Source organism: Canis aureus, chromosome 2, assembly GCF_053574225.1.
Source record: "Canis aureus isolate CA01 chromosome 2, VMU_Caureus_v.1.0, whole genome shotgun sequence".
Taxonomy (NCBI): Eukaryota; Metazoa; Chordata; class Mammalia; order Carnivora; family Canidae; genus Canis; species Canis aureus.
This window is the reverse complement of record NC_135612.1, coordinates 55,481,047-55,507,532: the sequence shown is the minus strand read 5'-3', so window position 1 is coordinate 55,507,532 and position 26,486 is coordinate 55,481,047. Positions and strand designations below refer to the sequence as shown.

At 48.7% G+C, this 26,486-nt stretch overlaps 2 protein-coding genes across 7 annotated transcripts in view; one reads left to right on the top strand and one right to left on the bottom strand.

Annotated features, from left to right (window-relative positions):
• Nucleotides 1–16,042, top strand: part of HOMER2 (homer scaffold protein 2) — a 98,071-nt gene extending 82,029 nt beyond the window's left edge. For all 3 annotated transcript variants that reach the window (XM_077873719.1, XM_077873710.1, XM_077873728.1), the window contains exons 6-9: nucleotides 1,984–2,140; nucleotides 4,137–4,247; nucleotides 4,842–4,922; nucleotides 6,147–16,042. In XM_077873719.1, the coding sequence (XP_077729845.1) occupies nucleotides 1,984–2,140; nucleotides 4,137–4,247; nucleotides 4,842–4,922; nucleotides 6,147–6,335 (538 nt within the window). In that variant the 3' untranslated portion in view covers nucleotides 6,336–16,042. The remainder of the gene's footprint in view (nucleotides 1–1,983; nucleotides 2,141–4,136; nucleotides 4,248–4,841; nucleotides 4,923–6,146) is intronic.
• A 4,448-nt stretch (nucleotides 16,043–20,490) lies between these two features.
• WHAMM (WASP homolog associated with actin, golgi membranes and microtubules) overlaps nucleotides 20,491–26,486 on the bottom strand; it is a 69,407-nt gene continuing 63,411 nt past the window's right edge. For all 4 annotated transcript variants that reach the window (XM_077873658.1, XM_077873653.1, XM_077873666.1 and 1 more), the window contains 2 exons: nucleotides 23,431–23,896; nucleotides 20,491–21,364 (listed from right to left, as the gene is read on the bottom strand). In XM_077873658.1, the coding sequence (XP_077729784.1) occupies nucleotides 21,030–21,364; nucleotides 23,431–23,896 (801 nt within the window). In that variant the 3' untranslated portion in view covers nucleotides 20,491–21,029. The remainder of the gene's footprint in view (nucleotides 21,365–23,430; nucleotides 23,897–26,486) is intronic.

The window sequence follows — 26,486 nt, the reverse complement described above, 5'->3', positions numbered from 1 at the left end:
GAGCCCGACGTGGGACTCGATCCCGGGTCTCCAGGATCACACCCTGGGCTGAAGGCAGCACTAAACCACTGAGCCACCCGGGCTGCCCCCAACAGTTTTTCTGTGTACCAACACACATCCCATAGAATATGTGTTTGAAGAAGAGATTTCATTACGATATGAACTAGAACCATAAAATACAGAAAACTTAAGAAGGGCATGGTATCTCTGTGAAGAAAGCTTTAAAATGTTCTCGAGGACCATAAATAACTAATTTAACAAACAGAAAGATACATTCTATTGGGAGGTGGTAAGAATGCCTTCATATTTTAAAAAGAGTCTCTCCTAAATTGACATATAAATTTAACATCCTTGTAATGACATCAACACAATTTAGTTTTTAATGACCCGCACAGGCCATGCTTATGTTTTCTTCCCCTGAGACTGTGGCCCATTTCCTGATGGTGGGGCTGGCCCTGTGACGGTGCTCATTGCTGCTGTCCTTGGGAATCATCCTGGTCCCCCGGACAGGGGTTTGGCCAGCTTTCCCCCAGCCATTCTGTGGCTGAGAAGCTGCTCTCCCCAACTTGCCCCATTAAAGAGCTGGATCATATTAACTCCATTTTACAGATGAGGAAACTGAGTCCCGGATGGTAGAGTGAGTCTATGCCTAAGGTCACATGGCTAGTCAGTTTCTCCACCATATTGCCTGCTTTTCACTCTTCTGTTGTTTAAGCCACAAGATGTTGCCTGGATAAAAACATTTCACCCCTAAAAATAAATGTTTTTAAATCCCAACTAATGAACAAGTGAATTATAGGAACGAGCGTGAAGTCATTTCCCTAAATCAGTTTAAATTCTCCATCAACAGCTCTGAAATTAATCAGATTACATTTTACTTTTTTTTTTTTGCTTGTGGTGTTTGAAACTGAAAGCTTATATTTCTAGTCACGTTCCTACATCTTTGAGGCTGTGGGGATGGAAGGAAGATAACACAGATAATCGAGATGCAGTTCTATTTACTTACCCCACCCTCACCCCCAAAACAGCCTGCCGAGACAGAAGTGACTTCAGCCAGGCAGGATCAATTAGAAGCAGGACACTGCACAGGGCATATCCTGCGTGTCCTGCACAGTTCTGCCCACGGCCACCTGCAGCTCCCTGCTTGCGTGGGCTGCAAAGCCAGGAGACAGCGGCATGTGAAAGCCAAGCCCCTGAGGGGACCCTGATTCCAGTTTGTTTCTGGAAACTTCTTTGTGGAGCACATAGGATGGAAGGCAGACTCGAGGTTGTTTTTGTCCAGGGGAGGTGTCCAGTAGACCTGTGGTCCTTCCTTGCCCCTGAGGAGATGGAGGTTCAGCCAGGGCACCCTCGCATGCTGTCGCTGTCCCCTCTGCCCTCTGATCTCCAGCTCTGGATTCCTCCACAGGCTTGGGAGGTGCCCACTGTCACCTGGAGCCAGGCTGTCTCTCATACCTGGGGTCTTGGGGTGTCCGGGATGGCCAAAAGGGCCTATAGCTTTCATGAGATCCTTGGAGTCCCACTGCAGAGCATGTGTCCTGGGAGCTTGTGTCAGGAAGGGACACAACAGAGGGTTCTGGGGCAGGGACCAGTAGGAAGGAAGGGGGTCCTCTCCATATCCTGTGTCTTTGCTCTTAGCTTCAGGGCTCCTCCTTCTCCATGAGTTTGGTTCTTTCCTAAAGCAATTCTTTAAGAAAATAGCCTGGCAAGGTGACACATGGGCACTAGAGAGGCACCAGCCCTTCTTGGCATTTGATCTTAGTAGCTGGCCTCTCGGGGTGAGGGATGGGGGGACAGGCATGTGGCCCCCCCAGAGGCAGGTGGGTGGGGTGGGATGGCACTTAGGGGTTGCGCTGGGGGGTGGCAGGTGGGCGTTGGTCGGGAGGGGGTGGCAGGTGGGTGTCGGGCGGGGGTGTGGCAGGTGGGGGTAGAGCCGGGTGGACGGCACCCACCCACCGGGTGACCACCTGGGCCACCCCATAGTGCTGCCAATGTGAAGAAATGGGAGATTGAGCTGCAGACCCTGCGAGAGAGCAATGCCCGGCTGAGCACAGCGCTGCAGGAGTCGGCCGCCAGTGTGGAGCAGTGGAAGAGGCAGTTCTCCATCTGCCGTGATGAAAACGACCGGCTCCGGAACAAGGTGGGTGTCAGGGTGGGCCTGGGTCCGGGGTCCCTGTTGGGCTTCTCCCTCCCTGTGATGGGAGGAAGCCTCGCTGCTACTCCCCTTGCAGCCCTCCGCCTACCTCCCCACTTTCTCTGTGGGAGCACAGCCAAGGGAGCCACGTCTTGGAGTTGCTATTGCAAAGGGGAAGGTGAGCACATGGGAGAGTCAGCCTCATCCCTCTGATGCTAGCTGTGGGGGGCCCTTCCTGGATGGTGGCCTCCTTTGGCCTTTTCTGTGGTTCCCAGATCCTCTGTTGAAAAAGGGGGATCCAGAGGGTGAGCAAGGAAAACGGATTGAGAACATGGTGAGGAGCGTTCACGTGGAAACCCTGCTAGCATGCATATCCCAATGTCTGAGAATCTGCATTCAGGGGCTGGACGGGGAATGTGGCCTCTGAGTATGAGCCGCATGGGTGCTCACTGCCATCCCGTGCCCTCTGCTCTCTGACCGCCACATCCAGGCAGTTCATCAACAGCCTTCCCGGTAGTTAGTCTCTCACGCTGTCTGTGGTCAGGCTGAGTTGATGAGGTCATTGTGGGGTGGCCACAGAATCCCCAGCTGAGACCCTGGGGGTCTCTGTGTGGCCGGGTGTGGATGGGCAGCACATTTATCCAGCAGGCCGTGGACAGCGGCCGCCGCATGAGTGCAGGATTTCAGGGAGACGCATCACCCTGAGATGGGCATGCACTCTCTCTTGCCCCCCCCCCCCCATTTGTAACCTGCCCACTCGGCCTGAATGGAGCCATGGGAGACCACTCTCCCATTTCCCCACCTTGCTTTGGTACAGATGGCACATAAAAGTGCCTCTTGTCCTTTTTTCATTTCAGTGCCTTAAGTGCTGACAGCGAGGGCACCAGGCCAGGTGCTGACTGTGCATTCCCTCCCGAGGGCTGGCCGATCTGTCTGCCAGAGGGATCGATTGCCCTATCCTCTTTCCAAGCAGAGAGCTGGGTTTCTCACTTTGTGTGAATGTGATGGGGTGGGGGGATTGGGGGAGAGGAAGCACACCCCATAGAGTTCGCCACCTGAGGGGAGCATCTGCTTCCCTGTCCAGGAAGCATTGGGAGCTTGATTTCCAGGGCACAAGGTAGAAGCTGGTGGACTCCCCAGGAGTTCCCATGGCTGGGGGGTCCAAGTCCTGAGGGCTGGTGCACAGCCACCCCTGAAAGTGACCTTATCGTGACCAGCCAGCACCCTTCAGCTCGAGGACTGCTGCTTGCCTGTGGGACCCCATCAGTGTGCTGCTTTTGTGTTCCTGTGGGTCCTATTCCACTCTGCACACATGTGCTGGCCGCTGGGAAACACTGTCACACAGCAAGGCCCTTCTGAGGTCTCAGGCTTGGGAAGGGGAGAAGAAGGCACTCTGGGGACTTGCCAGTACAGTCTGCCACTCTCTTCTCTCCGGGAGAAGGCTCACAGGCCAGGCCCTTCCTGCGTGCATCAGTCAAGAAAGGTCACCCTGATTTAAAGCGTTTGAAATGTCTTTGCATCTCATTTGGTGGCCACTGTCCCACAGAGTTGATTGGTTCCCTTCCCTGCTGTCTTAAACCTTTGAGATGAAATAGAATAATTCAGGACATGACCAAATGATGTAAAAAAAAAAAAAAATCATTATGGGGAGAAGCAGATAGATTCATGGGACAGCTGGCCCCTACTCGTGATGAATCCTTTAAAGCAAACCTGAAGTTCCTGTCCCGAGGTGGTGAGAGAAAATCCGAAGCCCAGCATGTCCTGCAGCCAGATTTTGTGACTGCCGGGGCTCTGCTGCTGTGAAGCAGGGTCTCTCGTGCCAGCAGGGCGGGCAGCCCCACGGGGGGGCCACATGGAGTTTGTTCACAGCCCCAAGGAACAACGTGTGAGTGGGTTAGTTCATGGTTTATCTTAAAAGACAGCGTCAACAGGCGGGCTGATCTTTTGTTTAATGACCAAAGTAAACCAGCATCCCTGCTTCAGCGTGTGGTGTCTGTTAAAGATTGACGAGCTGGAAGAGCAGTGCAGCGAGATCAACAGAGAGAAAGAGAGGAACACCCAGCTGAAGAGGAGAATCGAGGACCTGGAGTCCGAACTGCGAGAGAAGGAGACGGTGAGTAGAGGCGCCTGCAGGCCTCATGCACCCAGGACATGGCAGGTGTCTGAGGGGCAGGTGACCGGACCTGGGGGCAGCTGCCTGGACATCAGCACCGGCCCAGCCGAGAGCTGTACTGAGCTCAAAGCTGAGGGGGAGCTGGATATATATGAAACGCTCAGAAACTTCTATAGGTGCTCTATCGTCAGAAGAGGAGTTGTGCTGTCCTGCTCATGCAGCCAGAGCCCCGGCCAGGCAGACATTTGTTTTCTGGCAAGGATGGGTGGCAGGACAGCTAAGTGCACAGATGCTGGAGACCGTGGGCAAAGCACCAAATGTCCCTGCCTCAGTTTCCCTACCTAGAAGTTGGGGATCATAAGAATCCCTGTCTCTTTGTGGTGGTGTGGTGATGTATAAACTTCACATGGCAATGCCCGTAACACAGCCCGTAGAATTACCTGTGTGCTGATTATTAACTCCACCACTTTTGTTATTATTGAGGAGGGTACAGACACCAAGAGCTGGTGTGCACACAGATTGTTTCAAGAAGGCATTTTATCGCCTTTTATCGACTCCTTTTCACATTCCTTTTTGAATTTCTGTCCCCTGTAGGAGTTGAAAGACCTCCGCAAACAAAGTGAAATCATACCTCAGCTCATGTCAGAGTGTGAATACGTCTCAGAGAAGTTAGAGGTAAGGGTGGGGGGCACACCTGCCTTGGCTCCGACCTGGAGGCATCCATGGTGTTACTCGTTTCTCTGGGGCTTCCCCCTTTCACACCTCTGCTGGTAAAGAAGAGCGACTTTCTAGTCATGAAAAACCAGCAGTAACCGCACACCAGATGCCGTCTCTGCCTCCTGGGTGCACACTCAGCTGTGTTTGTCTAATGGTTTTTCCACTTCTACAAAGGTGTCCTGTGCATAGTGATAGTGCAGGGACTATGTCCCGCCCACAGAAGTCTCCACAGAGCCTTGGGGCGGTGAGGAGCCGGGCAGAGGGGAGGGTAGAGAGCATAAGACCCCGGAGCTAGTCCATCTTGCCACTCCACAGCCACTGACTTTGAACATGACCTTGGGCAGCACCCCTTCCTGGCCTCAGATTCTCAGAGAAGAGTTTCCACGTCCTCTTTCACTTCCTCCTCCTTCAGGAGCGTTTTTTTCAGGTGTGTGAACTTAGTACTAGTCACTGGTTCCTGGACGGCTGTTCAGAACAGTCTGATCATCATGTCCAGAAAGTGAGGCTCTCACTGAAGAGCACAGGCTTGCATGTCATTTATGAACTCACAGCCACCTTAGGAGGCCTGAGGAGGAGCTTGAGGGTCTCCCTGGTCACACCATGTGATCCTGGGGCCTAGACTACTGTCCCTGAGGCTGGCGCAGCCTGTCCCTCCTCACTGAGCCAGAGGCTGGCCTGGGGCCAGGGAGGCCTTGGCCTCTATGTGGAACCAGGGAGACAAGTCACTGCCCCATTTGTCCTGTTTCTGTCTCCTGGAATGGAACTAACACGTGGCCTCAGCTGACTGTTCTGGGCCTGAGGCCGAAAAACCCCTTGTGCTGGGTCTATAGACTTTCTCTGCCCGGGGCTTTGCGAGAGGGCCCAGTTGCATCAGGCTCCCCTGGGCAGAACCCGAGCTCTGCATTCTCTGCAGGGCGGTCCTTCATCAGGCCAGACCCTGGTCACGTGCCCTGCCTGTTAGCACCTCTGCTGGGGAATGGGCAGGAGGGGGGACACCCCAGAAGGCTCTGAACTCTGTGCTGCCACCCAGGGTGGCAGGCTTGGGCACTGGGAGGTGCAGGTCTGGGAGAGAGGCCAGCTGGGGCGTGGCTGGTCTCCATGGATGCCCCCCACCCCAGCCCCAGACCCTTCTCCATTTCTCCATTTCTCCATTTCTCCATTTCTCCATTTGTCTCCCTCCAGGCAGCAGAGAGAGACAATCAGAACCTGGAGGACAAAGTGCGTTCCCTAAAGACGGACATTGAGGAGAGTAAGTACCGCCAGCGCCACCTGAAGGTGGAGCTGAAGAGCTTCCTGGAGGTGCTGGACGGGAAGATCGATGACCTGCACGACTTCCGCCGCGGCCTCTCCAAGCTGGGGGCCGACAGCTAGGGCCACGGGGCAGAGGGCGGGAGCGTCCGTCTGTCCGTCCGCGCAGGTGCGGGTCGTCGTGTGTGCACCCCGGTGGCGCTGTCCCCTCTCACCTCCCCGGCCTGGCCAGGCTGCCGAGCCCGGGACGATGCTGACTCAGGAACCTTGCGCTCGGTCTCCCTTCGACTTTTACGCGGTCAGGGCAGGGACGTTTGTATCTCTCTCAAGGGCTGTTGCAACCATACCAACTGAACAGAGCATTTTCTAATCCAAATACAAACACCCTTTACACCTCCTTTTTTTTTGAAAGAGCGTTCAGAGTGTTTGAACGTTCAGTGGGCACCAGCACGTGGGACACGTAGCAGCTTCCCTCCCGTAAGAACCAAGATGTTTGCAAGTGCCACGTAGCAGAGGCTCGTCCAGAGAAAGAAGACAAGTCTCTGGTGGGCGCACAGGGATCGCCTGCGTCCACTCTGCCCCCCTTCCTCCCGCCTCCAGTTTGTAGGGTTGCGACAATGTTCCTTTCCTGGGTTTTAATTTCTAAGCGGATGATTGTGCTGTGGGAACAGCGTGCAGTGAGGGTGCTTAGCACAGTGCCTGGCACAAAGTAGGTGCTTAATAAATATTTGTTCAATTCAACATATAAACAGCACTTAGTGTGTTAATCAACCCCCCACCCCCAGCAGCCTCTATCGGACTCTGTTTAATAATCCATCATCTTGCCGTGTTAGGTGATTATCAGACAGGCGTTCATTGTGTGTGGTCAAGGTACCGGATGGGCTCGGGTGGCCCCAGGGCAGGGCAGGTCGCAGTGGAAGCAGCAGGAGCTGGTCTGAGGTCCCTCACTAGCCCATCCATGGTGCTGTGCCCCTGGGTGCCTTCAAACCGGGACCACTCTTCTCCAGGCTGGGGATCTAGGATAGGACCCTGTGTTGGGACTGGATGACTAAGGAATCACACAAGCCCGTGAGGGAGAGTTTGCTCAAACTGGCTGAGCCATGGCCTTAGTGACATAGGAGCTCTGCCTCTGTCTTTCTCCGTTCCTGCTAAGGTAAGGGCCAGAGCCATAACGCTCCCTTCTCTTACTGAGTTTCTCAGTGGGTGCCCTGCATGGGGCAAAATGGCTTGAATCGCCGGTCATAGGCATTTCTAAATGCCTTTTGGGGTGGTGGAGGCTTTGGTGCCTCCTTCTTACCCCCTCTTACCTGCTTTGAGAAACCACCAAGAGAACATCCCTTTCTAGAAAGAGTTTCTAGAATTCCCCCCTGGTGAATTTGGATGAACAATAAAACAGCCTGACGAGGCAGGTGGGACACACAGATGCCTCCCTGGCCCCAGGATGAATCCTGCCGTTGAGACCACATCTCTGAGCAGAGAGGTCTCATTGAAATGAGAGAAGGCCAGTCATCCAGAGCAGCAAGGCAGCTCAGGGGTGGGGGGGACCCACAGGCTGAGTGTGTCGGCTTTGCCTGAGCATACTGGGCCCGTGGCTGACAAAGTGGAGAGCATGGTCACCTCTCGGTGACTTGAGATAGGGTGCTGCTGGCCTGCCTTTTCCCCAGAGCTCCAGATGGGCCTCAGGACAGTTGGTAGCAGCTCCCTACTGGTCCAGAGAGCCAGGCTGGCCGTGGTCCGGCCCCGTGGCCCAGCAATGGCTATAGGGGGTTCTTCTCAGGCCAGATCAGACCACCCATCAGCAGACCAGGCCTAGGGCTGTCTGGGAGCAGTGCTCACTGGGATCTCAAAACTTGAGCTTGAGTCTTATGGTGTCTGCCACCTGTCTGTTGGGTGACTTACTGATCTGGAAGGAACTATCTTGACTGACCAGAGCACACTCAGGTGGCATATTCATAGGATAATAGAGTTGCCAAAGCCCTTCATACACTCCATAGCAGTGATGGTGAGAAACATTGGCAGAAGTAGCGCCATGACCATGGTGGGCTGCTGTGTCCCTCTGTGGTTGAGACCCATGATATCTACTCACCTGTCCCTGGGGAGTTTGGAAGCACCTTGCGGGTAGTAGGTGAGGATGCATGATGTGGCCTCGTGGGTTGCACCCCAGGAGCTAAGAGCAGGGTGGGCTCCTCTAAGGGAGCTTGGGTTCAGCAGGGAAAGCACCACAGCTGTACAAAACCACTGGCCTTTCACTTCTGCTTTTCTCTGAAGATCTTAATGCTTTTTCATTGACTTTATTTAAAAAAGATAGCCCTGGGGGCAACCTGGAGGGTCCATGGAGAGACTACCCATCTGACAGCTCCTGGCACCGTGAAGGTGGGCTCCACAGAATGAAAATGACCCACTAAATTCACCCCGTGTTTCGCCTGAGCCAGGTTGACATGCCCTCACCTACCGGGACATGTAGCTCCACCACTGGAGCCGAGCATGGGCAGCAGGTGTGCCTCTCACTTGTGAACCTGCCAGCCGTGCTTCTGGAGGATCTAGAGCCAGGACTGCATTTCCTTTCCAGGTCATGTCTCCTGATTTTGACATGCACAGGGCTGGCCGCCCGGACCTGGATTAGCTTTTGTCCTACATCTGTGAAACCTGGGGCCAAAGGGGGGTGACATGAAAGAAACATGGAACCCCTTCATAACAGGCCCTAAAAATAACTACTCCTGGGGCGCCTGGGTAGTTCCATCAGTGAGGTGGCCACCTCTTGATTTCGGCTCAGGTTATGGTCTCGGTCCTGGGATCGAGCCCCGTGATGGGCTCCCTGCTCAGCATGCTTCAGGATTGTCTCTGTCCCTCTGTGCCTCCCCCCACTCACCACTCTCTCTTTCTCCCTCTAAAATAAATAAAGATTTTCTAAGTAAAGACCCAGCTGGGTGCATCACAAAATCGAGAGGTGAGTGGAGAAATCTTCCTAGCGCCCAGGGAATGTAGACCCCAATGACAGGTTGGGACAGTGTGGTCATGCCTCAGAGGGAGAGCAAGCCAGTGTCCACGCAAGACCTGGAGCTTGGGTGGCACGTAGTCCCACACTTTCCTGTGTGCTCTCACAATAAACTTCAGGTGGGTGAGAGGGCTGGTCAGAGTTATTCCCCATTTTGCAGATGGGAAGCAGAGACAGACGGTGACACACCGTCACCCAGCTAGCGAGCAGCCTTGTCGGCTGTGCATCTGGCTCTCCTGGCTGTTGGTCTGGTGTCTTTCTGTGGGCCATGCCACCGTTCTCCCTTTGTGACCTTTAGATGCCAGGAAAAGAATTCTCTGATGTCCTGATGAGAGCACATTGCAGCTATATTCGTTTAATATATGTCCACAGCAAGTGATGATTTGTAAGCAAGCGACCTAGAATTACATTTACATTCATTATAGACAAGAGGTTCCATTTTTGAGTGGCTCTGGCTTTGCAAGGATCTTTCCGAGAGTGTTGGTTAAAACCGTGTTCTGAGAGACCAGCTTTGTGAAACACAAACACTTCAAGTTCTTTACTGGTGGCTTTAGCAGAAGTAGAGCGGTTTGTCCAAAACAAGCGGGAAGGCCCGAGATGGCAGGGCGGTGAGCAGAGTTGTGGCTGGGAGGTTGTCCAGCCGCTCCACATCCCCTTCCCAGACAGGAGCCAGCCCTGGGGGAGGAGCAGGCCAGCCCAGTACTTAGAGTGGGTTGAGCAGGACCTGACTTGACCCCCAGAGGACTGTCCGGGTGGGCGTTTGGTCTCCAGCTTGCAGGCTCCCTGTGGACTTTCCAGACTTGGGCAGCTCATGAGCATCACCCTGAGGATGGTGCTGCCTGGCTGGTTTGTACTGCATTGGACAGCTTGAGTCAGAGGTAGAACAGAGTGTATGGTTCAGGCACTCCCTGGAGGTACTGCCATCTGCCCATTTTAAAGGACTGCTTTTCTGTAGAAGTGAGGGGCAGTGTTGGATGAGAGCCAGCCACAGGGCATGCCGGGGACCATCCTGGGGCACCCCACATGTGGCCAGGCACACCCTTGGAAGGAAAGCAGCCATGAGGTGACTTAGCAAAGGCGTTTGAAAAGGCTGCCCTATAAGAAGGAGCTGGCCATGCTCTTTGCTAATCACTGAAAGTGGGTTGTTTGTATTGCTGGTCCTTCTGGAAGTTATGACTCTTTTATTTCTTGGAGATAGTCACTGGATTTTGAGGCGCTGACAATTTAAACTAGAAGCTTGCAAATCAGTGTCCGTATACATTTTTAAATGATATGCATGGTTTAAAAGGAGCCTAATTCTGAGTACGTGGTTTCTCCAAAAGAAATATTACATATTCTGGGGTTGGTGGGGGTGGCATCACGGAGAGGGAATCCTGTACAGAAATGTATGTTCTTCACATGTCTTTGTCTTTTCCATACACCTGTCTCAAGGATGTGGGCTTTTCTGGTTCCTCTTTAAACACAAGCCAGGCAAGAAGGCGACTTTGGTAATGATTTGGCAGCTGGGTGGAATGTTCTGGTGAACTCAGGAGTTGCGAGTGCGTGCGTGTGTGTTTGAAAAAGTGGGAGAAACTATAAGGAACGGTTTTAAATTAAAAAAAATCTATATACCTAAGAACAGTCCTTAATAATCCTGGTGGTGACGTTACGTGTTCTGGAATCCGCTGAGGAGAAGATGAGTTTGCGAGTCTTTTGTTTCAAGTGGAATTGTACAGTGCCCTACTCTCTTTGATGATGCAGAGCCTTGTGAAAAGTGGTCCCCCAGGCCACACAGACCCCTGGCGCCCCTGGCAGGAGCCCAGAGAAACCACAGTGGAGGCCAGACTGTGGGACGTTTTAGCAGATGATTGACAGATCTGATGATCTGCAGCTGTTATGGGGAATGTGTTACTGTTTTTACCCTGCTGTACCACTTTTAATATAAAGTCCTGATTTTAAATAAATTGGTGTATCAAGGTCTTGTGATAGAACAGCCCATTAGGCATTTCTTATATCAAATGTAAGAATTTAATGATTAGTATGAGGTGGTCAAGTGGGACTCTCCCAGGGTACAAGGGTGTGTTTTTTTTTTCCTTTTTAAATGCATTTTTGGTACGTAAATAATACATACATTTTTTAAAAAAGAAACTACAGATGAGTGAAAAGGAAAAAATTACCTGCTATTAGACCATCTGATTATAACCACTGTTAACATACTGATATATAGCTTTTCGGACTTTTTTCTATGCATCTGTATTTATTTTATTACTTTTTTCATGAAATTATGAAATTATAACAATTCTGTTATACACAGTTTTATAACTTTTTTCCCTTGTGATAGTATATTTGTGACTATGTTTCTGTATCACTGAAGATGTAATTTCATCATTTTTAGTATCTGCATAGATTTGTCCCTTGGGTACGTGGGCGGTTCCTGATTTTTTTACTGTCACAGTCAAGGATATGATGAAATCCTTCATTCTAATGTCTTTATAAACTTTTCAGAAAATTTATAATTATCTACGTAGGATAATTTCTAAAATTGGACTTGCTGGCTCAGAAGTTTAGTAGGCAGTACACCTGCTGCTCTGTGTCTCCTCCTGGGCACACAGGAGCCTCCTTGACATTCTGGCCGATGAAACATGGGCAGAAGTGACCTGAGAAACTCCCAGGCCGAGATCGTGAGATGCTCGTGACCAGTTTTCCAGGTTCTGCGCCCTTGCCTCCATGCGGGGTGTCCTAGCCATGGAGACTTTGTCAGCCTGGGTCCTTGAGTGGCTGCAGAAGAACCTCCTTCTCCCTTCACAACACCCGCCCGCCTGCCCACACAGACATGGAGTGTGGATAAGCAAGAAACCTCCGGTGGCACGCCATTGGGGTTTCAGGGTTAATTTGTCACTGCAGCGTGACATGTTCTATTCTAATGAGGGTACACATATTTTTAGGACTTTTAATATATATTGCCTCAAATTGCCTTCCAGAAGACCGATACCAAATTCTACTCCCACCAGCAATGTGTAAGAATGTCCTCCTTACCCTGTAATTACTGGTGTTACCCGGGGGTTTGGGGGCTAGTTTTGATACGCATTTTTTTGATTAAAGTGTGACCTTCACTAGCAAAAATACTTATTGGACTATATTCTTTTGTACTTTACCTATTCTATTCATCTCCTCTGGTCACTTTTCTCATAAGATGTGTAGCTGTCTTGATGATTTCTAAGAACCTCCTTTCCCTATAAATACCGTAAAAAAAAAAAAAAAGTGTGTATGGCTTTTTTAAATGTTTAGACATTTAAACAGTTTTTTCTTTTTATTCAAACCTATCTTTTCCTTCATGCCTGCTACCTTTGCACTCAGGCTTATGAAGATCTTTCGGATTCCAATTGCAAGATTGTATAGTCACCAGGATTTATTCTTATACTTTCATTGTTTTTAAACAGTTAAGTCTGTGGTGGGGGGGGGTGAAATAGGCAAAGGGGATGAAGAGCACACATATGGTGATGAGCACTGGGGGATATTTAGAATTGTTTGATTCCTGTGTTGTACACCTGAAACTAATAGAACACTGTATCAACTATACTGGAATTTAAAAAATAAAGAGACCAATGAATAAATAATAAAAATGAAAAAGAATGTTATCTATGATCCATCTGAAATTTTTTTCGGAATTGGGAAATCTTTCTCTACTGATAGGAAATTCCATTTTTATTATATACCGAATCTTTTTTTTTTAATTTTATTTTTTTGAGAGAGAGTACACAAGCAAGGGGGAGGGGCAGAGGGAGAAGCAGACTCCCCACTGAGCAGGGAGCCCAAAGCAGGACTCAATCCTGTGATCCTGTGATCATGACCCGAGGTGAAGACAGACACTTTACCAACTGAGCCACCCAGGTGCCCTGCACCCAGTCCTTCTATATCATTAAGTGTGCTTCTGAGCATTCTCTTGTGTATGTTCTGACACTGGTCCCACTCTGTTGGCCATCACACATTTAGACAAAATGTCTCCATTAGTTAAACTTTTTCAAAAAAATGTTAGTACTTTTTATATTACTATTTCTAAAAGAAATTTGGGATCATTTTGTAATGTTTAGAGGAATCAGAAATTGGATCATGTAAAAATTGATGGCTTACTCTAACTTTTCAGAGAGAAGTAACATCTTTATGATATTAACTTTGATTGCAGTACATTAATAAAGTATTATGTTCCTCCATATATTTTTTTCTAGTATCAGTAATTTTTGTAGTTGTGCTCACTAGTGTAAATGAGCCCCCTTGTTCATTATAGTTTCCAACTGCTTATTGTCCATATAAAATATTACTTTTTTTAAGTATTACTTTTTTTAATGAAAATCAGACTCACTGATTTTTATTTAAAGTATTATATGAGTTATATAAATGTACACATTAGTGGAAAACAGACCAAAAGTGCCCCATAATGAAAATACCCTCTGCCCTGAGATAGTCAACAATTGGTGCAAATTCTTCAAATTTTTTTTTTCTAAAAATGTTTTTCTCTTTTATCATTTTGACCACCTGCTACAACTCTTCCACTACTTGTATTTTTTACTTGGCAATAGGGCTTGGGCATCTTTCTGTGTCAGGACATATCAATCTACCTCATCCTTAACTCTACATAGTGGTGTATACAGGTTTATTTAATGGAGCAACTGGTGGTTTATTTTGTACCTAGACAATTACTGAGTATTCTGTTGTTCTGGTGGTTTTGCTATTGTTCATTCTTTTGCCTGTCTCAGGTAGCTAATAGTTCTGGGTGGTGATGATAGTTTTACCTCCACATTTTCTTCCTTATCACATTGACCAGCACTTTTGGAAGAACGTTAAGTAACACATATATCATTGTGCCGGCGTTGTACAATCTTTACGTATATATAAAAAAAAGATTTTTTTTTTTTACTTAGCAAAAATACTACTAGTGTTTTACTAAAAGTACAGATTTGACTTAGTGTAAGATATTCTTAATATTTTAATTTCTATATTAAAATTCTGTCTTTCTAGTTTGCTGAAAGCTTTATCAGTAGTGGATGTTGAAATTTATTAAATTCCTTTTTTTTCACATCTGTCAAGATGATTGAATGGTTTTTTTTTTTTTTTGAGGTGATTGAATGGTTTTTATCATAACCTAAGATGAATCATTTTCATAGACGTGCTAATGTCTAAACCCTTTCTGCATTTCTAAAAACTACTGGCTTAGTAATGGTATATTATTCTTTTCATATAGATCTCTACTCAATGTTAATAGTGGTTATTTATGGTGGGTTAGTTTAGGGTAGATTTTTATTTTGTGTTCTTACCGAATTTTCTGATTTTTCCAGAAGTCTCACATATTACTTGTATAATAAAAAGAGCTTTAAAATAAAAAAAATTCTGAATTTGGTTTGCTCCTATCTTGGGAATTTTTCATATGTTAGGGTGGATAGTTGTGTAATTTTTTTCTCTGCTTTGTCAGGTACTGGTGTTGGGTTTATGTTAACTTCTTTAAAAAAAAACAACAACAAGAACTTGGGGAGCTCTTGCTCTCTCTTTTCTATGCCCTAGAAACAGTTTAAATAATATTTAGAATTTTTTGTTCCTTCAAGTTTTTATAACCTGTGTAAAACTGTCCACGTCTAGTGCCTTTTTAGGAAATAATTCCCTGACACTTTTTTTTTTATTAACTCTCTTTTGTTTTTAATTTTAACTCTATTCTGTGAGTTTTGGCCCATTTAAGTTTGCTAAATAATGATTCCGTTAAGATTTTCAGATTTACCAGCATGGAGTATTCTCCTTTCTCATTTATAATATTATATGTCTGTGTTTTCCTTTTATCCTGATTAGTTTTTCCAGAATTAGTCTATTTTATCAGTCTTTTCAAAGAACCTAAACCCAAATTTACCCTTTCACCATTTTATTATTTTGTTATTGTTATTTCCTTAATTTTTTCACCTTCTCAAGTTGACTGCCATTTTAGCTTTGTCTTGTTGTTGTTGTTGTTGTTTTTAAGATTTTATTTATTCATGAGAGACACAGAGAGAGAGGCAGAGACATAGGCAGAGGGAGAAACAGGCTCCCTGTGGGAAGCTTGATGCAGGCCTCAATCCCAGGACCCCCGGGATCATGACCAGAGGTGAAGGCAGATGCCCAACCACTGAGCCACCCAGGCTTCCCAAGCTTTGTCTTGTTTAATGATGGACACAGTTACTAGCAGTTGTAAGGCCGTGACTTCTCTTCTGAATATTTCTTTATCCATTTCCCTTGCATTTTTAAGTAGAGTGTTTTAAGTTATAAATAATTTGTAATTTCAGATCTAACTTAATTTTTCACTGGAAAGTTATGTGAAATTATCTTCTTAACTTTCCAGATAGTTTATTTGCTACTATTGTTTTTAATATTTGTTAATCATTTTGAGTTTAACCGCTTTGCTGTCCAAGAGGGTATGGCCTGTACAATTTCTGCATTTTGGAGTTTATTGCTCTCTTCTTGGGACTGAACAACACTTGTCAATTTTAATAAATATTCCCAGGAAACTGGAAAAGAAGGTGTATCTCTGAAGGGAACAAAATTCAGTCTATCTGTATTAATTTGACCTTATTAATTATATTATAGACTGTTAATTTTTACTCGATCCATTAAAGACTAAGGAAAGTGTGTGTCTCCCACTACTGTTGAATTTCTGTCTATTTCTCTTGTGTATCTAATGATTTTTTCTTTATGGTTTGAGTATGATGTTATTTGGCAAATTATCTTTTTATATTTAAGGGGAAGAAAATGTCCGTTTGAAGACTTGTATATCTTTGTGAATTTTACCTGATTTTGTTGTAACAGAGTTGTTTATGTAGAAATACACAATTCAGTAAAATGTTTGTGTCTGTTTTTAAGTCCACAAAAATCTTTCAGGATTTCAAAAATCCTTTGTGTCTTAAGGTATTTTAGAAGCTCTTCATCACCCCAAGGGTAAGTTGATGTTCTCTGGGGTCACTTCCTGAGCTAAAGCAAGGCTGGCAGTGTGGGTTGAGGCCCATACACTTTTGGTGGAACAGCATAAGAGTTTTCGAGTATACCAACATTTCCAGTTTCTGCTTTGGGGCAACCCAACCTGTGGTTGGGTATGCTTAAGGGACACCTGCCCTTTAGGTGGTGACATTTTGTCAATACCAGACCTGTTCTCAACCCAACCAGTTTCTTTCTTCTGCAGGCCTAGCCTTCTGAGCAGAAGGCAGCAGGGTGTATGCTTGCATTCCTGGCTGTTGGGGGAAAGTTAATCCCAGAGACTTATTCTACTGGAAAAGATTTTTCCAGAGCTGTTTGAACAGATATTCACATGACAAAGTCTGCATCAGGCAGGCAGCAACTTCTCCCAAACACATGTAGGAGGTGTGAATCTCAGCCCACCGCTCAGGAGTGGAGAAAGTAAGACCATCTCTCTTTTCCCTTCATTCAAGTTCATTTCTGTTTTGAGTCCGCATTTTTCCGGGCCCAGGCAATTTGGTCTTGGTCAGTTCTGGGACTCCCCTCTTTACTCCAGTGTGAGTCTTCAGAGGTTCTGGGGGTGGGGGTGGGGCTCATGTATCTTTCAAGGTTTTTGGAGGAGGGGGTAGTGCCTACCAAGGGATCCTCTGTGCCTGCCCCTGCCCTGCTGTCTCTCACTCTGCTACTTCTGTGTCACGCTTGCAGCTTGGGAGTACAAGAACTACCCAGATGTTCCCATGCTACAGAACTCTCCCTGAGGCTGTCCTAGGCCCTCTCTGCAGAACATCCCGTTTGACAGCCAAGGTTTCTGGTGGAGGGTGATTTAACTTGCAGGGACTGCTGGATAGGCCAGATGCGTTTGCACGGGAGCTCCCTGCTGAGTGGAAGTGGTTCTGTGGCCACCAGTACCTGCTTGTTTGCTGATGGCCGCAGGCCCTCACAGCTGCCTTGTGGGTTAGCCTGTGACCCTGACCACTGCGACAACCACCTTCCCGGGGGCCTCCTTACACTACCTCAGGTCCTGCGTTTTACCTCTAGGACATTTGGCCAGGTTGACCTGGGTCTTGAAATAATCCTCCCACAATTCTGAAGTTTTTCTTCCCAATCCTGTCTTAGCTCTGACTATCCCTCCTCCTTCCACTCATCCTCCTGCTTTGGAGTGTTGAGGTCTCTGAGGATCTGGCCTGGGGCCACTTTCCCTTGACGTTCTCTCCCCTGGCCACACAATTGAGTTCCCATCTTTGCTGCCTGTGCAGTGACTCGTGATCTTGGGGACCTCCCCTCGGGCTGTCTGACCTCTTCACCCCTGCCACGGTCTGCAGACAGAACACCCCTGCCTCCTCCTGGCCTTCATCATCCCGGAGCTCCTCCACCCTCTGGTTCCTCTTATGTGAAGCTGCCCAGGGCCTCTTCCTAAGGCTGGAGGCATCGGGTCCAGCCCCACCTCCCCACCTCCTCAAGGCCTCCCAGGGCACCTCCCCACCTGCCCAGCCTTGCCGTGCTCCTCCTGCTTCTCCTCTGCCACTTGGAACCCTTTCACTGGGCCAGCCCTGCTCTTCTTCCCACAGCCAGCCTGGGCATGCAAAGGTGAGATTCCCAAGAGTTTCTGCATGTGGGTACCTCCAGGGCTGAGATAAGAGGGTATGTTTTGGTACTAATGGAACCCAGCTGATGGGAGATCTGTGGGGCCAAGAACAGGGGTCAGAGCACAGCCGGCTTCTCCAGAACTGGGGGACCCCAGGCCACTCTGAAGATCCTCAGCCTGTGAGACGTCAGGCTTCGAGGCCCTGCCCTTGGAAGGAGCCCACTGTGACTCTCAGCATACCTGCTCCACGCTTCCCTCACCACAGCCCCCAGTTTGCGGTCTCCCTGTGTGTGCTGGCATCTTCCAAGGGTGGTCCACAGACCAGATGCTTCGGGGCCACCTGGGGTTTCCAGGCCATCCCAGAAAAACTTCCTGGATTAGTACCTTTGCAGCTTGTCCTGGCAGTATACATTCTAGCGAGCTCCTTGTGCTGGACAAGACGATGGCTCCCCAAAGATGTTCACATCCCAGTCCTTGGGACCTGAGAATATGTGACCTTACGTGGCAGCAGGGACCTTGCAGATATGACGCAAGTTATGGAACTCCAGGTGGGGAGGTTATCCTGGATTATCTGGGTAAGCCCAGGCTAATTGCTGAGTTCTTAAAAACAGCACTTTCCTGGCTGGGGTCAGAAGGAGCCTTGATGGCGGAGGAGAGTCTGAGAGATGAGACCCTGCTGGCTTCGAAGATGAATGAAGGCCACAGCCAGTGAACGCCGGTGGCCTCTAGAAACGGGAACAGACAAGGAAACAGCCTCTCCTCTGGAGCCTTCGGAAAGGAACACGGCCCTGCTGACACCTTGACATCAGCCCAGTGGGTCCCATGTTGGACTTGGATCTACAGAATGGTAAGATGATGCATTTGTGTAGTCTCCAGGTTTGTGGTGGTTCATTACAGCAGCAGGAGGAAACCAGTGCGCTCCTCACAGAGTTTACATAGCTAAATATTGAGAAGTTCTGCTGCATAAATTCATTCACCTGCATGGTTTCACGTGGTGAGTGGTCATGAATAGAAAAGTACCTGCTACTACATGCTGCATTCCCCTACTCAAATTCTGGAGTGGAAACGAGTGGATGCATGAACAGGTAAATCCAATTAGCCCAGCTCCTCCTCTTTCACTGCAGGACACCCCAGGGATGCTGCCAATATGGACTGGCTATTCTAGGACCGGCTTGGGCCAGAGGGCTCCGAGGGAGAAAACGTGGCCTGGGTGGGCTGCGTTTGTAGCTGGGCTGTGGGTGGGGAGGCAGCACGAGTGGTGTCTGGGACCAGGTGCAGTGGCCATAGAGGAGAGAGAGGGGCAGGAGGATTTCAGGGAGGAAGGTATGTGGGGCTGATGCTGAAGGATGGCTGGGGCTATGCCAGGACCTGGAGCCGGGGGCAGCCAGGCACTTAGGCTTCAGGTGGGGCACCATGGTGCCGGACTACAAGCTGTGGGAGGGATGAGGCTGCCCGGGGGACAGCAGCTAGGTCCCGAAGGATTCAGTACCTGTGGGCGGCTGCAAGGCTGGGAGCTGGGAGGGCGGGCGGAGAGTGAGGGGCACTTAGAGACTGGGAGACTGGATGTTAGCAAAGGAGGTAACACGTGTCCCTCTCCATGGCTCTGAAGTCCCTGAGGCCAGAGTCTGGCCAGAGTCTGCCATCAAGGCGTGGCTGGAAGAAGGGGGCAAAGGGAGGAATGAGGGAGAGGAGGCTCTGAGGAAAGGGAGGTTTTGGTGCCCGGAGAGCTGTTGGGTGAGGAGGAGCTTTAACCGGGAGGACTCTGTTTTGAAAAGGGTCCTATTTCTGAGGGCTTCTTGTCTTTGGCAGCCCTTACAAAGCACATTCAGAATTTATCCAAGCCTGAGTCAGTCTCAAAATAACAAAATTACAATAATTAGAATAAAAACAATTCCAAACTGCAGAGTAAGCATAGGAAAGTCCAGCAAAGCTCTGACTTTGCCATTTTTTAAAATATCAAATTCTTTGCAGAGAAACGTTTTGGTGCTAAGCTTGGCCTGTCTGTGTTGGGGCAGGAGGCCTGAGGCACAGGCACTTGACTTACCTCTGGTTTGGGACCAAAGGCCAGCGGGCGTCCTTCTGTGTAGCACCCCTGGGAACCTGTGTGGGGGCCAGGGCAGGCAGGGGCAGGGCCAGGCCATCCAAGCCTGGGTTCTACTTGCAGAGCGTACCTGTTCACACACAGGAACCAGATTCGGGCTGGCACCTCCTGAGGTTGGGGAAGGCAGGATGCAGGCCAGACCTGTGGGCACCTGACCATGGCCACCCACGAGGCCCAGGCCCTGGTGTGGAAGAAGGTTCCAGATTCCTCCCGGCTGAGGCCCCTCCCAGCCAAGGCCTCTCAGGCCTCAGTTTATCAGGATGGAGTTAGTCAAGAAGAAATCGGAAGTAGGAGGGGTTTTGACTTTTCTGTGGAAACAAGGGAAGGCCAGTACATCTTGTTCTGCATCTTGTAGAAACCCAGATGGCTAGGGCAAGGGTGGGGATGCTCTGGACAGTCTGAAGGCAGGAGCAGACTGCCTAGTGTGGGTCCCTCCCTCTTCTTGATTTTAACACAAAGCAAGGAGGAAAGGTCCCAGCATGAGACTTTAGTTCCTGAGGGGGACATTATCCCTCACGCTTGGTATTTGTTTAAACAAATGTTTATCTGAAATCTCGTTAAAACCTTTAAACCACCCCTGCCCCCCACGCCCCACCAGGGAGGGACAGCTATGTTCAGATATTACGTTTCATGTTCTCATGAGTGACACTGGTGCATTATAAATAGTTCTTTATTATGAGTTTATATAGTGCTCAATACATAAAATAGATTTCATTTAAAATATTTAAAATATTTCCTGGCTATGAGCAGTTTATTCTGATTCTTGCTAAAATCATTTTCACATTCGAAGCCTTCTGTGCAAGGAGACCCCCGCTCCACCCAAACAGGGAGACGCGGTCCGTAGCTCAACAGCGCTGCTGAGCACAGTGGTTATCAACTTTTTTCAGAACGAGGGAATGATTCCAGATAATCCTTGGTGGAAAATAAATACTGTTCTCTTACGCCGGTAATACAGTGGGTTCTTAGATCCCAACTACCTTTTGGTGTGTGGAAGTCACCAGCCCTCGACTTCCTGCCCTGATGTTAAGAGCCTCGGCATTCCAGAAAAGCTGCAACATCACACGGAGCCCTGCTCACCAACCAGGCTGTCACGTGGCTGATGGACCTGCTCATGTGCTTTTCCAGAACAGACCCTGGGCCTGCGTCCCCTTGTTCAGCCACCCGGTGTGGAGCCTGCGGCAGGGACAGAGCTCAGCGGTCCCACTCACTGCCACCACCGCAGCCACCAGGGCTCTGCTCATCACCGTCCTCCCCCTCCCCCTCCCCCTCCTCCTCCTCCGAGTCAGCAGACACTCTTTTGATTCTCTGGAGCGCTGCCTTGATACTTCTCTCCAGGTCGCTGGCTGGTTTGTTGCTGGGGCTCAGGCCTGGGCCAGAGTGAACTTTCTTCAGTTTGACCCCCTGCCTGATGGCAGCCAGAAGCTGCTCGTTGAACGAGGCACGGGGAGGGCTCAAAGTGGGCGCTTCCACTCTCCGCAGAGGGGTGCTGCTGCTCCGCAGGGAGGCCAGCACTTCATCCATGGATCCTGAAATTGGCAAACAGCAGGTGCCATCAGCAAACCGCATCTCTCCCCCCAAGATGCCAGCGCACTTTTGTATAGCTCTGTGTCAAGTCGCACGCTGGATACTGACATGATTGGAACAAACCATCTTCCATTAAACAAACGCTTTGATTACCTGTGAGAAAGGCCAACCACAGGCTCCCTGGGTGAATACAGGCGAGTTTAGTCACTAACATGTCCCCTGACCACTCACTGTCCGCCACTTCCTCAAAGCCACAGCCACTCGGAGGCCCAGTCATGCGCACCTGCTGTCACAACAGCTGTCTTTCAAGACACGGGGTTATCTTTTTGTGTGATTCTGAGGGACAGGGAATCCTGGGGCTGTAAATAATTTGCCCTAATGTGCATGACAGCTGCACACAAGTTCGGGAAATTGTATTTGCTTCCCACTTCAAGAAGATATTTTTCTACAATGTACCCGCCGTGTTTCTCTAACTTCACCCTGCAGTATGTCAGTGGTGACATGTTCTGTGATGGTGACGTGAGGAGGTTTGCACACACAGGAAAAGGCTGAAGGTAAACTTTCATCAGCGACAGTGAACCTGGGGGTGGCACTGGTAGGTCGCTGCATGCTGTGTTAATTCCACCTACAAATGTTACCTGAGCCAACGCACAGCTTCCACCTGGGATGGTACAAGATGCTGTCACAACACAGATCACATCAGACTTTCAAGGCCTGGGTGAGGAGAAGCTATTCTTCACTCAGGTGCCTTGAGACAGTGCCCCCCCCCAGGGGGTAAAATCTGTAACCGCCCTCCAGAGGTGGGGGGTGGGGGCGAGGGGGACTGTGGCCACCACCGTGGAGGTCTCTAGGGAGGCTTCAAGACAGAGTCCTTCCTGGTTCGGGACTGAGGCCATGCTCTACCAACCAGCTAATTTTGGATTTAAACTCACAGTAGTCCCCTTCCAGGAGTAAGAAGATAGTTTCACACTGATTTTCAGGTACTGACTCACACCTTATTCTTTGCAGTGAGAGGAGGTGGGGTGGGGTGCTGAGTAGGGCCTCCTGACACCGTGCGCACTAACCCTAACTGGGATGACCCCCACATGGAAACTGCTGGCCCAGGCAGGCATGCTCTTGCTCTTCATTCACACTGTGTTATTGCAGACCCCAAGCGGAAATGGGCCACTTGGCCTCCACCTAAGAGCATGGACGTTTTCACCTGTACCTGGTTCTGGGTAGAGGGAAACTGTGAACTCCAAGTAATTGGAAAAATCAATTAACCAGAACTGCACTTTGGAACTGTTGTTTATTGGATTCCTGTTGCCTACTCCAGCGGCCCTGCCTGTGCTCAGGGGAGCTGCTCAGGCACAGTCTTTGTAACACAGGTACATAGAATTTTTCTGGGGTTTATCTAAACCCTTCACCACCAAGCAGCAGGCTCCGAGTCTGGGCAGATGGATTTCAGCCAGTCGCCTCAACAGTCAATGTATCAGCCATCATCAGAACTATGAGTCAGAACGACAGCCCTCGTTCAAGAATATTCGTGTGTATTCAGTGTATTGTACTTGCAGAGTTAGAACGGGGTCTGCTGTTCTTTTGACCACTTCCGTTTAGAAAGATCTCCCAATATATGGTTTCCCAGTCCAGCAGTCTGTAAGAACACCCTTCTATATTCTAATATTCCTCTCCAGTAATTCCCAACCAATATTCTCCTTAAGCTGCAACAGTTAAATTCTGTAAATGACTCACAGATGCTTAATTCAAAGCAACACTGGCAGAAATCAAACGCACACTCAAGTCCTAAGGACCTGAAACAGGCAAGTCTTTAATAGTGATCCCACGTCATGGGACCATTAAATGTATAGAGATCATTTCTTCAAGATGAGTTAGTGTTTATCGAACTCAGATTCTGGCTGTGCTAACTTTGCAGTAATGATAACTTAAGGCAGCAAATGCTGGAGAATTTCAAGATCGTAGAGAATTCTGCAAAAGGTTTTGATGTGAGCGTAATTGCTTCTACAGCAAGAATGCTTCAGCCCACCACTCAATGACCCTTGCTGAGCAGAGACAGAACTGCAGCGGTTACCTGGGCCTCCGAGAGCAGCTGAGGAATAGTGTGGTCTCCCAGCAGATGGTTCGCACATCAGGGGCAGTGGCTGATCCTCGGCTACTGGAGTTCTCAAGTGTGAGTTCTGGCGATTCGTTGATTGAGAATAAGAAAAGGGCCGAGCAGGGAAGGGTGGTGGAGGCGGCGGTGGAGGGGGCGGCAGTGGGGGTGGCAGTGGAGGGGGCGGCGGTGACAGTTCCTCACTGGATCTGCAATGTGTCTGGTCACCAACTAGAACAGAACTCTGGGCGGTATTTCCAGGGTCGTGCAGATCCTCAGAAGTTTTAGCGTTATTGACTTCAGAGGGGGGAGCCCTTCTGGTCTCCCCAGAGGACAGATGGCTTGCAGCAGCCGCGGGAGAGGTCTGCAGGGAAAGCCCACCTGGCAGGTGTGGAGCTGCAGGCTCTGAGCAAGAGGTCTTTAGTACAGACCCACCTGGACATCTCTGAAAATGAAACACTGCTGTGAGAAACTTGCCACAAGTGCAAACCATCAGAATGCTGAAACTTGCTGTAAATAAGTATACACTCAAGGGCCTCTGTCCGTGGATTGTTCTCATTTGCAGTGGCTCCTTCTCACTTTGGATAGCTGCCCTTGCTACTAAATCTATTACTAAGGAATAAGCATTTATTCCTTTGATATGTAATACTTTCTCTATAATAAATATATGAAAGTATAAGCATAAATGAAAACATGCATATTTTTGTATGAAAATAAAAATAGGAAGTTAGCTGAGAAAATTATGGTGAATTTAAAATATTACGCAGCAATGAAAAATCATAATAAGCAGTATACACAAAGTTTGTAAAACACCCTAAAAAAATACAGGTGACATACAGCTGTATGAAAAAAATTCTACCAGCATCAACCTCAAAGTGACAGTTGTAACATGTCTCTTCTCTAATTTGTAGGCTTACAATAAATTTTATACTTTAAAAATGTAAATTTAAAACATTCTGGTTTCTCGGGTGTTGGTTTGATAAAGAAAAACATACCCTATAAAAAAACGAATCTTGAGTGGTGGGAGGCCTCCCTAATGAAGGCACTGACTGGCCAGTAAAACACATAAAATGTTAATACTATGTGGCCATTAAAATGAACTAGATTGGGCAACCCCAGTGGCTCAGTGGTTTAGCGCTGCCCTCAGCCCGGGGTGTGATCCTGGAGACCCGGGATTGAGTCCTATGTCAGGCTCCATGCATGGAGCCTGCTTCTCCCTCTGCCTGTGCCTGTCCCTCTCTCTGTCTGTCTGTCTCTCATGATTAAATAAATAAAATCTTAAAAAAAATGAACTAGATCTATATATATAAACATGAACACATCCCAAAAATATAACTTGAGTGGGGGGGAAAAAACTGGCCAAGGATGTATGTAATGTGGTAATACTATGTAAACTTAGTAGTAATATACCAAAATTGCAATTCATGATAAAACAAAGAGTACAGATTACCTCGTCTTTTTGCAATTGCTTTATTTAATTTTCAAATATTGCATTTTTTTATAAATTAAAGGTTTGTGGCAACCATGCATCAAACACGTTTTGGGTTCGCTTTTCCAATAGCATTTGCTCACTTGGTGTCTCTGTGTCACATTTTGGCAATTCTTGCAATATTTCAAATTCAATTCTTGCAATATTTTCATCATTACATTTGTTACAGGTGATCTGTGATCAGTGATATTTGATGTTACTATTACAAATGTTTTGAGAGGGGCACCTGGCAGGCTCAGTCAGTGAAGCGTCTGCCTTCGGCTCAGGTCATGATCCTGGGGTCCTAGGATCGAGCCCCCTGTTGGGCTCCCTGCTCAAGGGGCAGCCTGCTTCTGTTTGCTTGCTCTCTCTCTCAAATAAATAAATCTTTAAAAACAAACAGTTGTTTTGGGGTGCCCAAACTGTGCCCTTATGACAGTAAACTTCATTGTCTTATTCTAGGAAACCCACCTTCAGCAGCCACCACCCTGACTAGTCAGCCGCCATCATTGTGGAGGCAGGACCCTCCACCAGTGGAAAGAGTACAACTAGCTGAAGGCTCAGACAATCGCATTTTTAGAAGTAAAGTAATTAAGATATGTACTTTTCTGTAGCCATCTTGCTATTACACACTCAACAGACTACAGTACAGTATAAATATCGCTTTTAACATTGCACTGGGAAACCAGACAATTCACTTGCCTCGCTTTACTGCTTTAGTCTGGCACCGAACGTGCCCTGTCTCCCTCCCAGGTTCCTCTGCCTTTCCTGAGCGCTAGGACAGCCTGGTGCCAGACCCCAGACCTCAGCCATGCAGTCACTAGGCCTGCAGCCGCCAGTCACGTGTTGTGCTGGTAGAACTTGAGCCCCAGAAACTCCAGGCGAGACTCCGGGGTCATCCGACCGTCCCCTGATGGCAGGGATGATGCTCCTGCCCCAGCACTCCGGTGGCTGCACTTCGCTGTGACTCTGGCCTGTTGAGTTCTGCCTTATGTTGCTGGGAGTCCCCAGGGCTCACCTAAGACAAATTCAATCTTTTGCCTCCCAGCGGCCCCTCAGATATTTAAAAGCCTGCCTGGGCCCACCAGCTAGCATGCATCACATGACCCACTTCCCATCCTCTCCTGCTCCTACTTCCTTCCTTCAAAATGTGCTCAGATTGGCTTTGTCCCCTTCGAGGGAGCACTTCTGGGCCAACACAGGGTCCCCTCATTCTACAGAGGCTGCTTCTGTTCACACACCTTAAAAACACACTGGCTTTTCTGGAGCTTCCTCACAAGTGGTGGCAGGAGGCTGAAGAAAGTTCTTTCCCCTGCACTCAGACTGCATGCATGCCTTCCTCCCACCCTCTGGAGAAGCGTACCCCTCCGAGGACCACAAAACCCGCACCTTAAGCCAACGTGAGGTCAGCGTGTTGGATTTTCACACCCCCTGCTCAGTCTGAGAGCGTTGGTGGCCTAGTTCCGCCACATCCATCAGTTACCCCTCTCATCTCCACAGTTGAAAAACTGATCACTGATCAGCCTGTTCAAGGCTTAAGAGCCAGACTTGCACGCCTCGATCCTTC